The sequence below is a fragment of the Trachurus trachurus genome (assembly GCF_905171665.1).
Source record: "Trachurus trachurus genome assembly, chromosome: 4".
Lineage (NCBI taxonomy): Eukaryota > Metazoa > Chordata > Actinopteri > Carangiformes > Carangidae > Trachurus > Trachurus trachurus.
This window is the reverse complement of record NC_139898.1, coordinates 34,902,556-34,917,290: the sequence shown is the minus strand read 5'-3', so window position 1 is coordinate 34,917,290 and position 14,735 is coordinate 34,902,556. Positions and strand designations below refer to the sequence as shown.

Genomic DNA, 14,735 nt, shown 5'->3' with positions numbered 1-14,735 from the left:
AGTTTGACCAAAACTTTAATAAATGTTCATAACAATTTAAAAGTGCAAATAACTTTGCACATATAAAGAGACATATATGACATGAACAACATTGGTAAGAGATTACACAACAGTTATAAAGTGCTAATTAAAGTGCTGTTTGCTAAAGTGACGAGTGCAAAATTAAATGTATTCTGATTACACAATGCCCCAGTAAAGTGCACTCTTCCCATGGCACACGATTGCACATGCAGATGTGTGTCCAATATTGCACTAAATTTGTATCCGTAAATGTATTATGTACACACTATTATATGGAATTGGGATACCTAGCATTAAGAAGCATCAGGTTAAAGGGATAGTGGCCTTTATTTTAAAGTGGGGTTGTATGATCTACAAATAGCCCCTAAGTACTTTAATTGCAGTAGAAGACTCTCTGCACTCCTCCCGTTAGCAACGCCAGCCCATAATAGCCCTGCCCAGAGATTTACAACATACAGTGTTGTGAATGGACCCAAAGAAACGGCCTATTTTCACGGCCTAAAAGAGGTTTTACCTGAAAAAAACTCACGTATCCCTCCGCCCAGGGTTAGCGCCCGCCGATCAGCAGTTGGTTCGGTCCAAATAAAAACTGTGTTTTTCCTGCACTTTGAAGGGCTGGAAAAAATTATATTATAGCGAACAACGGAACTGTGTATTTTTTTTTTCAGGTAAAACCTCTTTTAGGCCGTGAAAATAGGCCGTTTCTTTGGGTCTGTTCACAACACTGTATGTTGTAAATCTCTGGGCAGGGCTATTATGGGCTGGCGTAGCTAACGGGAGGAGCACTGCAAAAACTCAAAATCTTTCCAAGAATATTTGTCTCATTTCTAGTCAAAACTAATCTCTTTCCACTTAAAATAAGACTCATCACCTAAAAAAAATTAACTTGTTTTTAGATCATTTTCACTTGTTTCAAACTAATTTTCACTTGAAATAAGTAGAAAAATTTTTGTGCTTGTAACAAGAAAGAAAAACTTGCTCCACTATCAGATTTTTCTACTTATTTCAAGTGAAAATCTGCTTGAAAGAAGTAAAAAAGTGTCTAAAAACAAGCTGCGTTTTAATGTGATGAGTCTTATTTTAAGTAGAATGAGATTTGTTTTGACTTGAAATGACATTTTTGACTTGAAATGAGACAAATATTCTTGGTAAGATGTTGAGTTTTTGCAGTGAGTGCAGAGAATCTTCTACTGCAATTAAAGTACTTAGGGGCTATTTGTAGATCATACAACCACACTTAAAAAAAAATGCTACTATCCCTTTAATGTGTCCTCTTGAGGAGTTGTTGAGCTCGGTGCTACAGAGGTTTTCCAGCTGCCATGTGGGACGAGCGGTCGTCCTGGAGGAAAGTCTCGGAGGGGAAGACACCGACTAGGAGCAGCTGAGGGAGGGAAGCTCAGACAGAACGAAGAGGAGGAAGAAGGAGAAGAGAGCAGAGAGGATGGAGGAGCGTCCAGCAGCAGCAGCAGGAGGAGGAAGAGGAGGAGGAGGAGGAGGAAGAGGAGGAGGTGGAGGTCTCAGCTGGACAGATGGAGCTCAGAGGACCGAGACCAGCTCCAACATGATCCGGGTCTTCATCAGCTCCACGTTCACAGGTCAGATCATCATCATCATCATCGTTAGAAAACAGTAAATCATGAAGCTTTTCTTCCTTCTCTGGTACTAATCTAGTTTATAAACACAGTTCTAAATGTTTAATCTGGATTAATAAACTCATCTACAGTGTCTTTGATTATTGTATTTAATAAGAAGTAATCGATCTGAGCTCTTCATGAGGTGATGGGAGGTGTTTACAGAGGGTATGGAAAGTATTCAGACCCCTTTAAATTTTTCACTCTTTATTTCATTGCAGCCATTTGCTAAAATCAAAAAAGTTCATTTTATTTCTCATTAATGTACACTCAGCACCCCATCTTGACAATGGCTGCAATGAAATAAAGAGTGAAAAATTTAAAGGGGTCTGAATACTTATGACCATGTGATATTTCAGTTTTTCTTTTTTAATAAATATGCAGAAATTTCTACATTTCTGTTTTTTCCTGTCAAGAAGGGGTGCTGAGTGTACATTAATGAGAAATAAAATGAACTTTTTTGATTTTAGCAAATGGCTGCAATGAAATAAAGAGTGAAATATTTAAAGGGGTCTGAATACTTTCCGTACCCACTGTATATAGATGTACTTTACTAACAAGTGTCAGCGATATGAATTAATTATGAATCACAAGGGGAATTGAACCATTAGCACATGTCTAAATCATTGTATGTGCAGAATAAGTGTTCATCTTATAGTTATAGTATAAGATATAGTTTATAGTTATAGTTAGTTTAGTCTACTAGCTACTAACTAAAATGGGCGACAGAAGTCTGATGTAAGAATTCAACAGGACGTTTTACTTTGGAGATTCAGCATTTTATTTTAACAGGTTACGTTTTTGAAACAAAACTTTAATAAATGTTCATAACAAATTAAAAGTGCAAATAACTTTGCACATATAAAGAGATTGTAAAACAACATTTAAAAAGCAATACAATCGAGTGAAAGGTATAGGATCAATACTTTCTTGTTTTCATCTCTAAAACTTTTCCCTCTCAGTCAGTGATAAATGTTTGGTTGGCAAAGAAATACATAAATGCCTTGTAGCAACCCAAAATGTAATAACGGCCAATAATGTAGTAATTCTGACCATTTTAAATGTAATAAAGCCAATAATGTAATAAGTTATTACGCCTGTGTTTAAAAAAACATTTGACAATGTAATGTAACAATATCAAACTCTTTTTTTCTTTTACTAGGGCAGTAATGTAATAACCAGCCATATGTTATGACATATTTGAGAAAAAGTTTTTACATTATTGAATAAGTGTTCACCTTATAGTTAGTTCATCATTGACTGAACCGCTGACGTCTTCTAAATAACTCACTTTGTCATTGATAGAATACTTCATAACTGTATAAATGCTGGAAGTACAAAAATACAATCATTAAAAAGTTAAACAATATAGAAAAGGAGATTAATCTTGAGTTAAACACTTTCTAACTGCGTTTATAAAATACGGACTAATTAGTTTCATTGTAGGAAGAATGCGTTCACTGCAAAAATTCAAAATCTTACCAAGAATATTTGTCTTCTTTCTAGTCAAAATGTCATTTCTAGTCAAAATAAATCTAATTATACATAAAATAAGACTCATCACATTAAAAGCAGCTTGTTTTTAGACACTTTTTACTTCTTTCAAGCAAATTTTCCACTTGAAATAAGTAGAAAAATCTGATAGTGGAGCAAGTTTTTCTTCCTTATTACAAGCACAAAAAACTTGCTTTCACTGCAGATTTTTCTACTAATTTCAAATGAAAATTAGTTTGAAACAAGTGAAAATGATCTAAAAACAAGTTGTTTTTTAGGTGATGAGTCTCATTTTAAGTGGAAAGAGATTAGTTTTGACCAGAAATGAGACATTTTGACAAGAAATAAGACAAATATTCTTGGAAAGATTTTGAGTTTTTGCAGTGTTATAAAAGATGAATTAACAAAATCTTCACAGCGTGTTTCTGTATATAAATCCTCATTAAAGACATTAACTTTTGGTTGGTTAGACTGTATATAAAGTGTACATTATTTTTATATTCTCTGTGTTGTGTGGTCAGATATGAGCAGTGAGAGGAAAGCTCTGCTGGAGAAGGCTTACCCAGAAGTCCTGTGTTTCTGTCGCAGTCTGGGGCTGGTGTTCGAGGTCAGCTCCACGTTTCCACCCATACACTTCTCTGATCTTTTATATTGTGTGTGTGTGTGTGTGTGTGTGTGTGTGTGTGTGTGTGTGTGTGTGTGTGTGTGTTCAGTCATTATTTGCTCATTGATCCGTGATCGTTCACTGCAAAAAAATCAAATATCTTACCAAGAATATTTGTCTTATTTCTAGTCAAAATGTCATTTCTAGTCAAAACAAATCTCATTATACCTAAAATCAGACTCATCACATTAAAAAGCAGCTTGTTTTTAGACACTTTTTACTTCTTTCAAGCAGATTTTCACTTGAAATAATCTGATAGTGGAGCAAGTTTTTCTTTCTTATTACAAGCACAAAAACTTGCTTTCACTGGCAGATTTTTCTACTTATTTCAAGTGAAAATGATCTAAAAACAAGTTCATATTTAGGTGATGAGTCTTATTTTAAGTGGAAAGAGATTAGTTTTGACTAGAAATGAGACATTTTGACAAGAAATAAGACAAATATTCTTGGGAAGATGTTGAGTTTTTGCAGTGTTTCCCTCCTCAGGTGGTGGACCTGCGTTGGGGGATTAGAAACGTCCCGTCTGGAGACCACGAGTCCTGCGAGGTCTTCCTGCAGGAGATCGAGGCCTGTAAGAGGATCTCAGCCGGACCAGCTTTCGTCGTGAGTCTCTCATCCGTCAAATATCAGACTTTATAGTTAAAGGTACATTGTGTAGGAATTCCTCCCATGATTGATTGATTGATTGATTGATTGATTGATTGAAAACTTTATTGAACAGCATTAGACAAGTGTTCAAAAGGATTAAAAACACAATAAAGCCCAAAGGCTTGTTTTCATTGTGGTCCTATTTGATGGTAGACAGTACACATGGATTTAAAAACAAGGAAGACAAACACACAACACATGGACTAAAAACATGGGAGAAAGACACTAAGGCACATAGACGACAACACTGAAGAGAAAGAACAAGATGAAATAGATAAAACAAGAGATTAGGTCCCAAACAGAAACAACAAAACGTAAAACAGACACACAAACAAACAATACAATAATCTAGTGCTTCACGGCTCTTTTGATTTAATTTATCGGTTGGCTAACCATTTATTTTATTGAGGACTTAAAACGTTTTAAAGCAGAAGTAAGTGGTCCGGTCGTTTTGGCTAATGCTGCGTTCCAGGCAGGCTTTTGAAATCGTAAATTACAGCTTCAAGTCACAACTTACGACTTTGTAGCGTTCCAGGCAACCCACTCGTGTTTCTCCGACCTGTTTTACCGGTGAAAGTCACTATAACGGCCACTCGTAACTTCTGACCGGTGAACTCGTACCAGATCAAACTGGTACCACTTCACAGGTCGGAAAAATACGAGTTTCCTTGAACGCACCATAACAGTCCTCGTCCCTACGTCACCACATTCACGGCGTTCCTTGGCTGCACACACAGCCCTGCATGCCGTTCTCTCTCCTCATTGGATAAAGGTTGTAGGATACGATAAATGTTTTCTCCTGGGCTCAGAGCAGAGCAGAGTGACTGACAGACCCGTGTTTCGGTCCAAACACTCTATAGAAGTGATTGCTGTCGGAAGATATAACTATTTAAGACTTATATTAACACAAATATATCACTTACTTCTGCTTTAAGGTTTAAAGGAAGGACATTCCACCAGACAGCTGCTGAGTAAAGAAAAGAAAACGTTCCCATACAGAGGCTGTAGTCAGTGGAGCGCCCCCTGGTGGAGTAATTGTGTGTGTCACTGACTTTGAAGAAGTAGTTTACTAAATACTTTGGTGCCAGGTTATTTTTTATTTTATAAATTAAACACAATTTGAGTTGAGAAACTCTCTCCTCCACTCTGAGCCACCTGAGGCTGGAGAAGTGGTCAGGATGGAGGTGTGTTCTGGGATGAAGTTTATGTAGCTACTACTCTAATCAGTTTGTTTTGACATGTGTGTAGCTGTACTTTGAGGCCTTTAGAGGTGCCAGTGTACCAGGATGTACAGGCGTAGTCAAAGTAGCATTGTACAAGGGCATCGGCTAAGGTTTTTAAGGTGTTGCTATCCAATAGGCTAGAAATTCTTGCCAGGAACTTAGTCCTTTGGCTCACCTTTGCAATTCCTCCCATCTAGTGTTGTGGTTGTAGATCACAAGCAACTCAGTCGTATTTTTCATGCTGCATTCACGTGAAATCGGTTAGACGGCAGACGGACGACAGCCGCTGCACGTAACGGCATAAACAAGCCTCTATGTAAACAAGTGGTCCGTCAGCACGAGGCAAAACAATACACGTGACAATATGTTGTCATGGCGATGTGGTATTGTTTTACCGGCTTTCTCTGGACTTCTGTGACTAAAATGACATCTGGTCTGCCCGACTGCAGGTGAATGCAGCATCAGTGTAACGCTCCATTCCAAACGGTGGAGCAGTGCAGTGGTAATGTCCAAAATATCTCCGACCGTTTATTTTAGTAAAGAAATCGTCACAAGTTGGGCTGTCTGAGGTGAGAGGCTACATGCAAAAACAGAAATTTTATACTGTTTATACTGTACACTATATGAGTTCAGTGGTGTCACTAAGGATTCCAGTCATGTACCAGAGATATCTGATTGTTTTCTGAGTGTTTGTTGTGGTTGAAAGAATTGCCCCCATAGGTTAGCGTTGTGGCTATCCCTAGCGCCGGGTAGCCACACTGCAAAAACTCAACATCTTTCCAAGAATATTTGTCTTATTTCTTGTCAAAATGTCTCATTTCTAGTCAAAACTAATCTCTTTCCACTTAAAATAAGACTCATCACCTAAAAATGAACTTGTTTTTAGATCATTTTCGCTTGTTTCAAACTAATTTTCATTTGAAATAAGTAGAAAAATCTGCCAGTGAAAGCAAGTGTTTTGTGCTTGTAATAAGGAAGAAAAACTTGCTCCACTATCAGATTTTTCTACTTATTTCAAGTGAAAATCTGCTTGAAAGAAGTAAAAAGTGTCTAAAAACAAGCTGCTTTTTAAATGTGATGAGTCTGATTTTATGTATAATGAGATTTGTTTTGACTAGAAATAAGACAAATATTCTTGGTAAGATTTTGAGTTTTTGCAGTGCAGGGTAACTCCGGTTTGCCTGCATCAATTTTAGTCACGTTTTTTTGCTCCAAACCAACACTGGGTGACCATCAGGACAACGATTTAGGGGTCAAAAATGACCGGAATTCTCCTTTTAAAGTGGCAGCATGTAAAAAGATTTTAATCCGTGATCTGTTTCTCTTCTCCTCGGTGTCTCTCTGGGCTGCCAAGGCTCTGCTGGGGAACCGGTACGGCCACCGCGCTCTTCCTCGCCTCGTCCCGGAGAAACAGTTCGAGCTTCTTCTGTCCAAACTCTCCAACAACAACAACAACAACCCCGAAGGCGTCGAACAGCTGAGCCAGTGGTTCCTAAGAGACGACAACGCGGTCCCGCCCACCTACGTCCTGCAGCCAATCGCGGCTCGCCTCCCCCACTACGGCGACCTTCGACCTGAGAGCGGGCCGCGGCGAGACAACGACGTCTTGTCCTGGCGTTTCACAGAGACTCAACTGTCGAAACTCCTACGGACGGCCGCCGCCGAGGCCGAGGCCGCCGGCGACATCACGGCCGATCAGAAACAAGACTTCTACACATCAGGTCAGAGTCGTTCTCTCAGTTCTCTGAGTTCTCTGAGCGTTTGTGTGACATGTGAGTATCAAGCAGTCTCTGTATTTTTACCTCTAAAACAACTCTGTGTGGTAACGTTGTGTTATTATCTCATAGTGTGGTGAATGTGCAGGTCACAACTTGTCCACCAGAGCGTTGTGGAGTTGTTGGATTGTGTATTTGATGAGTTTGATGAGGGAAACCAAGAAATCCCATAATGAGCCTCCGTAGCGTACACTGCAAAAACTCAAAATCTTTCCAAGAATATTTGTCTTATTTCTTGTCAAAATGTCTCATTTCTAGTCAAAACTAATCTCTTTCCACTTAAAATAAGACTCATCACCTAAAAATGAACTTGTTTTTAGATCATTTTCACTTGTTTCAAGCTAATTTTCACTTGAAATAAGTAGAAAAATCTGCCAGTGAAAGTTTTTTGTGTTTGTAATAAGAAAGAAAAACTTGCTCCACTATCAGATTTTTCTACTTATTTAAAGTGGAAAATCTGCTTGAAAGAAGTAAAAAGTGGCTTAAAACAAGCTACTTTTTAATGTGATGAGTCTTATTTTAAGTATAATTAGATTTGTTTTGACATGAAAAAACAAATCTAAGATTTTGAATTTTTGCAGAGTAGCTCTGAGCAGCTCACGGCTCTGCTCCACCGTTCTAAAAACAGCTTGTACCGACAATTAAAGGTAACGAACCTACTGCTATGACTATAGGGATTATGGCAATGGGGCCAATTTGCCAAAATGTTGAACTATCCCTTTAATCGTAAACATTCCTCAATACCGTCACTTTCCAGGAAAGATTATGTCAGAACGGCAGATCAAAACACACAGAACAAAAACAAATGTAACATTGAATTGGTAGTAATTTAAATGTTAGCGTTTCATAAAATAAACTTAAAGGGACAATGAGGAGTTTCTCCGTCGACAGAACGAAAAATTCCGCAACAATAAAAAAGTCTCATATTAATGTGGATGAATCTACGTTACCACTTGTTAATGGTCCATTTTAGATAAATATATGGTTTTGTCTCTATGGTTATTTTGTTATTATTAGTGGTGGTGGAAATGCTGGGCGAGCCGACCAGCGTTTCTTTAATTTAGGTTTCGTGGCGAGTCATGAGAATAACGCCGCTGAATCTCCGTTTATGGTGGGAACTACGACGGTATGTGATCGTCTTCCAACCTCTGACTTTAATTCTTGATGAATGAAAACATGAGTCTGTCTTGCGCCGGTCAAAGAATTTCACGGTGCGGAGGCTCATAAATGTAGTGTGGAAACACTTCGCTTTAACAAAACTCCTCGTTGTCCCTTTAAACATTTGGTAAAGATGAAAAATAATCACTGAAATAATTCAAATATTTCCCCTGCACTGCAAAAACTCAAAATCTTTCCAAGAATATTTGTCTTATTTCTAGTCAAAATATAATTTCTAGTCAAAACAAATCTCATTCTACTTAAAATCAGACTCATCACATTTAAAAAGCAGCTTGTTTTTAGATACTTTTTACTTCTTTCAAGCAGATTTTCACTTGAAAGAAGTAGAAAAATCTGATAGTGGAGCAAGTTTTTCTTTCTTATCTCTTATCTAAAAAACTTGCTTTCACTGGCAGATTTTTCTACTTATTTCAAGTGAAAATTAGTTTTAAACAAGTGAAAATGATCTAAAAACAAGTTGAGTTTTAGGTGATGAGTCTTATTTTAAGTGCAAAGAGTTTAGTTTTGACTGAAATTGAGACATTTTGACAAGAAATAAGACAAATATTCTTGGAAAGATGTTGAGTTTTTGCAGTGTGGGCGATTACAGTAATAACTGGTCCTATATTAACAGATGCTTAAAATATTTTGTTTTGCCTATAATTAATAATGTAATTTATATTTTGACTGTATTTGATTTCCACAGTCACGGAGCGGGAGCTGCGACTCGGCCTCGACGGCGAGCAGTCGTCGTCGTCGTCGTCTCTTCTCTTCGTCAGAGAGATTCCCCGGCAGCGGGTGCGGGACGGCCCCAAGCGTCTTGCCAAGTTGATGGACCTGACGGCCGACGGGCTGCTGGACGCCGAGGCTCAGCGACTCCTCGCCGACCTCAAGGCTCGGCTCTACGCGTCCTCCTCGTTGCAGAAGATCCTCAACCCGCACTGCGTGGAGCTCAGCAAGGGCGCCGTCGACCCCAAACGCAAAGAGCACGCGCAGTACCTCGACGCCATCTGCGAGCAGTTCGTGTCGCAGATGAAGGCGCGGATCACGGCGGCGGTGGTGGACGGTAAGGGTGTAGGGCTGGGACGATACGCTTTTCTCCCGATTCCATTCTGCTACGATTTTTTTGGATGCAGATTCGATTTGCGATTCTATGATATTGCAGATTTTCTCGATTTTTAGTCTGCAAAACAAAAAATTATCTTAATTCTTAAGATCTTATCTTATCTTTTTAAAAATAGATTTACTTTTTTTTTAGAATTAATCTTTTTTTTAGAATTTATCTTTTTTTTTTTTATTAATTATTGTTAAAAATCGTCAAAAAAAATATTGCGATACTTATTACTTATGTGAATTGATTTTTTCTCCCACCCCTAATTTTCTGGATGCCAATTGGATTTAAATTGCGATTCTATGATACTGCAGATTTTCTTGATTTTTTGTCTGCAAAAAAAAATTCTAAAAACAACAAAAAAATCGATTTTTCTTTTTAACTCATTGAGTGCCAACCACGTAATTTCTCGTTTTTCGTTCCCATGCGTTGAGTGCCAAAAACGTAATTTTACGTTTTTTGCTTTTTTTTTAAATTATGAAAATAGACACTTTAATACACATTATATGTAAATTTGGGGACTCTACGACGAGGAGAACTGAAATAGATGACGATCAAAGTCACATGACAGCTCATGATCTGGAAGTTTTTATCATAACTCAGCTTCTGCAAACGAGTTCTGCATGCAGATGCAGCAGCTGCTCTGCTCTCACCCGCGCTGCAGCTCCAGCTGCTCCAGCTGCTCGGAGCTGAACCAGGAAGCTCTCAGCCGACAGTCCGCCCGGTCTTCAGCTGGAGCAACACCGTGTCCTCCCCAAAGTCCTCCCGCGGTAAAATCTGATGGTCTCTGGGCCAAAGCAGACCGGCATCACCGACCCGTACCACAGAAGGACCGCGACCACCGGCGGGACCGGTCTTCCCGAGCCGCGGTGGCCGACAGACCCTCACGCTCCGCGGGGAGAAGCTGTGACACGGCACGGTGCGTCTGTGTTATTGTTGTTTAGTGGCGCCCCCCCCGCCCCCGATGGTGGTTTTGTGAATAGAACAACAATTGTTGTATATATTTATCTTATACGAGCCCTTTGATCCAGAAATGCGAGTGTGAGAAGAGCGACAGACACAAACAGCGCACCTTTCATAAAAGACGCTCTATCTCCTTTTCTAGAAAAAAAGGAGGGATTTTGGTGAAACCCAGCCATGTTTAGCTTGACTTTTCTCAGGAACGGAGGCACGTAGAAACAAACGGTTTGTGGCCACTTGAAGCATTAAGTTAAACCTTTCAATTGAGCCACAGTATGTGTTGGTGGCAATAATATAGAATACACTGTGGCTCTACATAAAAAGTCAAAAATGGTCTAAATTGCCGGTACACTTGACTAAAACTTTGGAAAGGAGCGCGGCACTCAATGAGTTAAAAATCGATTAAAAAAAAATTACGAATTTTTTTTTTTTTTTTTTTTTTATTAATTATTGTTGAAAATCGTCAAAAAAAATATCGCGATACTCATGTGAATCGATTTTTTCTCCCACCCGTAATTTTTTGTATGTCAATTTGATTTAAATTGCGATTATACAATATTGCAGATTTTCTTGATTTTTTGTCTGCAAAAAAAAAATCGATTTCTCTTTTTAAAAATCGATTAAAACATTTTTTTTTTAGATTTTTTTTTTTTGGGGGGGATTTTTTTTAATTTATTTATTTTTTATTAACTATTGTTAAAAGTCGTCAAAAAAAATATCGCAATACTTATGTGAATCGATTTTTTTCCCACCCCTAATTTTCTGGATGCCGATTCGATTTAAATTGCGATTCTATGATATTGCAGATTTTCTCGATTTTTAGTCTGCAAAAAAAAATTCAAAAAAAAAAAAAAATCGATTTTTCCTTTAAAAAAATCGATTAAAACATTTTTTATAATTTTTTTTTTTTTTAGAATGTTTTTTATTTTTATTATTTTTTATTAATACATTGTTAAAAATCGTGAAAAAAATATATCGCGATATCACGAAAAAAAAAAATTATTGTTAAAAATCGTCAAAGAAAAAAATTGTGATACTTATGTGAATCGATTTTTTCTCCCACCCCTAGTGGACGGCCGGCGGAGGAGGATCTGGGGAAACATCGAGGACGACGGCGAGGAGATGGCGGACAGGCTGGCGGACGAGGCCGGACAGCACGGCGCCGTGAGCGCGGAGCTCAGCCGCGGTCTCCACGGGCGCGAAGGCCTTCTGGGGAAGCTGTGCCTCGCCATGTGGGAGTCGACCAACGCGCCTCACGGGCCGCTGGTCGTCCACGGCGGCGCCGGGATGGGGAAGACGGCGCTGCTGTGCCGGCTGGCGGCGGAGATGCGGAGCGTCTTGGAGGAGCGGTCGGTGGTGGCGGTCCGGCTGCTGGCGGCGAGGCATCCGCACAGACCGGACATCGACCACGTGCTCCGGAGCGTCTGCTGCCAGGTAGGAGCTATAGAGTATAATATAGTATAGTATAGTATAGATCAGGGGTTCTCAACTCTCACTCTGGGATCCACATTTTCCCATGGTCCTTAAAGGATAATTTCCGTTTTTTTACAACCTGGACCTTATTTCTAGCATAAAATACGATCATTTTACTCACCCAGATAACTTTGGTGTCATTTGGAGTTGTTTTGACGAAATTAGCCCCAGTGGAGCTGCGCGTATATCCGTATAATGCGAGAGCACGGGGCACGCAATGCAGCCTCTAAATAACACATTATCCGCCGCAAAACTCGTTCATTTCGCCAATATTTAGTTCTGATACACTAGTGCTATTCCCCTCCAAGCCCGTGGTGGCATGTTAACAACATCCGGGGTCTGTAGGTTGACCTACTGACCTCTGACCTGGATGATGTCATCTCTGAGCGCCGCGCGGCTCGTTCTGATAATAATCATTCTGCTTCGGCATTCGGGTCCATTTTTATCTCAACTAGCCGGAGCTTTAGTGAGTCCAGGTTGAGGAGAGGAAGCCTGTGGAAGCTGAACTTCATCCAGCTGCTCATTTTGTTCTGACAAGTCAGAAACACGCAGAAACCAACCGTAGCATTAGTGGTAGCAAGTTAGCCGCGCCAGGCAGCGGTCGGAGATGACATCATCCAGATAAGAGGTCAGTAGGTCAACCTACAGTACCGGTATTTAGGAATCTTTAAGCTTCGCGTCGGGCCGAACAACGCCCCTTAGCCGTGGTATAATGAGCATATCCCACGGACTGGAGTGATATATTGCTTTTATAAAACGGTTACATGGATACATGACAACAACTTCCATTCATCCCAGTCATACGTGCCTGAGGCGGAGTGATAGCCTACGCTGTGATAAGGCTTTAGAATAGAAGCCGTGGTATATGCTCATTATACCACGGTTAACAACCAATCAGATCGCCGGATTTCACCTTTCCGTTTTATAATTACGATTAATTAATTGTGCCGTTTAATACCACGATTAATTGTGAAAACGAGTAACTGTGTCATCTCTATTCTCAGGTGTGCTTGGCGTGCGGCTTGGCTCCGCCCTCGCCCGTCACCGCGGCCACGCACCTGGAGCTGGTCCGGTTCTTCAGCTCGGTGCTGAGCCGGGCGTCGCAGCAGGGCAGCAGCCTCCTCATCCTGCTGGACTCCCTGGATCAGCTGTCGGAGCGCCGCCGCGCTCACCGGCTCCGCTGGCTTCCCGCCGCGCTGCCGCCCAACGTCCACCTGGTGGTCTCCATGGACACCGACAGCGAGGTTTGATCTGATTTGATTTTTATTTGTCTCAAACATCAAGCACATCAAAAGACAAACAGTATATGTAAAAACAAAAAACAAAAAGAAACAAAAACAACACTGCAAAAACTCAATATCTTACCAAGAATATTTGTCTTATTTCTAGTCAAAACAAATCTAATTATACTAAAAATAAGACTCATCACATAAAAAGTAGCTTGTTTTTAGACACTTTTTACTTCTTTCAAGCAGATTTTCACTTGAAATAAGTAGAAAAATCTGATAGTGGAGCAAGTTTTTCTTTCTTATTACAAGCACAAAAAACTTGCTTTCACTGGCAGATTTTTCTACTTATTTCAAGTGAAAATCTGCTTGAAAGAAGTAAAAAGTGTCTAAAAACAAGTTCATTTTTAGGTGATGAGTCTTATTTTAAGTGGACAGAGGTTAGTTTTGACTAAAATTGAGACATTTTGACAAGAAATAAGACAAATATTCTTGGAAAGACTTTGAGTTTTTGCAGTGAATAATGATACTGTGCAAGTTTGAGAAGGGGCTGAAGGAAGCAAAGCTTATCAAGTTCAGCCCCCCCGCCACATTGTGATTCATGTCATACATCTGTAGTTCCATACAATTTAGAAGATTAAAAACATATTGCTTTAATATGAAATAAGACCATGATTATAAATAAAAAGAGTAAAATTAGCTGTCCAGTTCTTTATAGCTGTCCAAGAGTGTATGTTTGTACTTACTTTTAAATTGTTTTAAGTTATTGCACATTTTTATATCCTCATCTAGTCTATTCCACATTTTTACACCACAAAAATAGATGCTAAAACTTTTCAGGGTAGAATGGATGGTAGATTGTTTAAAGTTACAGTTCCCTCTTAAATCATATATACTTTCTCTGACCATAAACATTTTTTGGGATGTTTATTGGTAGCAACCTATTCCAGGCTTTAAACAAAATCTGACCTGTTTTGAATTTGACCAGGTCCTTAAATCTTAACATACCCGATTTTAAAAACAAAGGATTTGTATGAGCAAGGTACCCAGCATGATGAACCATCCTTATGACTCTTTTTTTATAAAATGCAAATCTTTTGTAAAGTGCTTTTATATGTGTTTCCCCATACCTCAACACAGTAGGATAAGTACGGATCAATGAGTGCATAGTGCAGCATCTGAAGTGACTTCTGATCTAAAACATGTCTAGTTTTACACAGAATTCCAATACTTCTGGATACTTTGGAGCACAAATATTTCACGTGAATTTTCCAGCAGAGCTTTTGATCAATTGACCTCTGGCTAAGCCCCGCCCCCTCCACTCACTCGGACAAACAGTCAACATTCGGTG

At 39.3% G+C, this 14,735-nt stretch overlaps 1 protein-coding gene across 1 annotated transcript in view; it reads left to right on the top strand.

Annotated features, from left to right (window-relative positions):
- Nucleotides 1–81: 81 nt before the first annotated feature.
- Nucleotides 82–14,735, top strand: part of nwd1 (NACHT and WD repeat domain containing 1) — a gene marked incomplete at both ends in the record, with an annotated part of 42,306 nt that continues 27,652 nt past the window's right edge. The window contains 8 exons of the mRNA XM_083970036.1: nucleotides 82–94; nucleotides 1,485–1,616; nucleotides 3,668–3,753; nucleotides 4,297–4,413; nucleotides 7,036–7,402; nucleotides 9,321–9,680; nucleotides 11,755–12,119; nucleotides 13,163–13,402. Of these exons, the coding sequence (XP_083826162.1) occupies nucleotides 82–94; nucleotides 1,485–1,616; nucleotides 3,668–3,753; nucleotides 4,297–4,413; nucleotides 7,036–7,402; nucleotides 9,321–9,680; nucleotides 11,755–12,119; nucleotides 13,163–13,402 (1,680 nt within the window). The remainder of the gene's footprint in view (nucleotides 95–1,484; nucleotides 1,617–3,667; nucleotides 3,754–4,296; nucleotides 4,414–7,035; nucleotides 7,403–9,320; nucleotides 9,681–11,754; nucleotides 12,120–13,162; nucleotides 13,403–14,735) is intronic.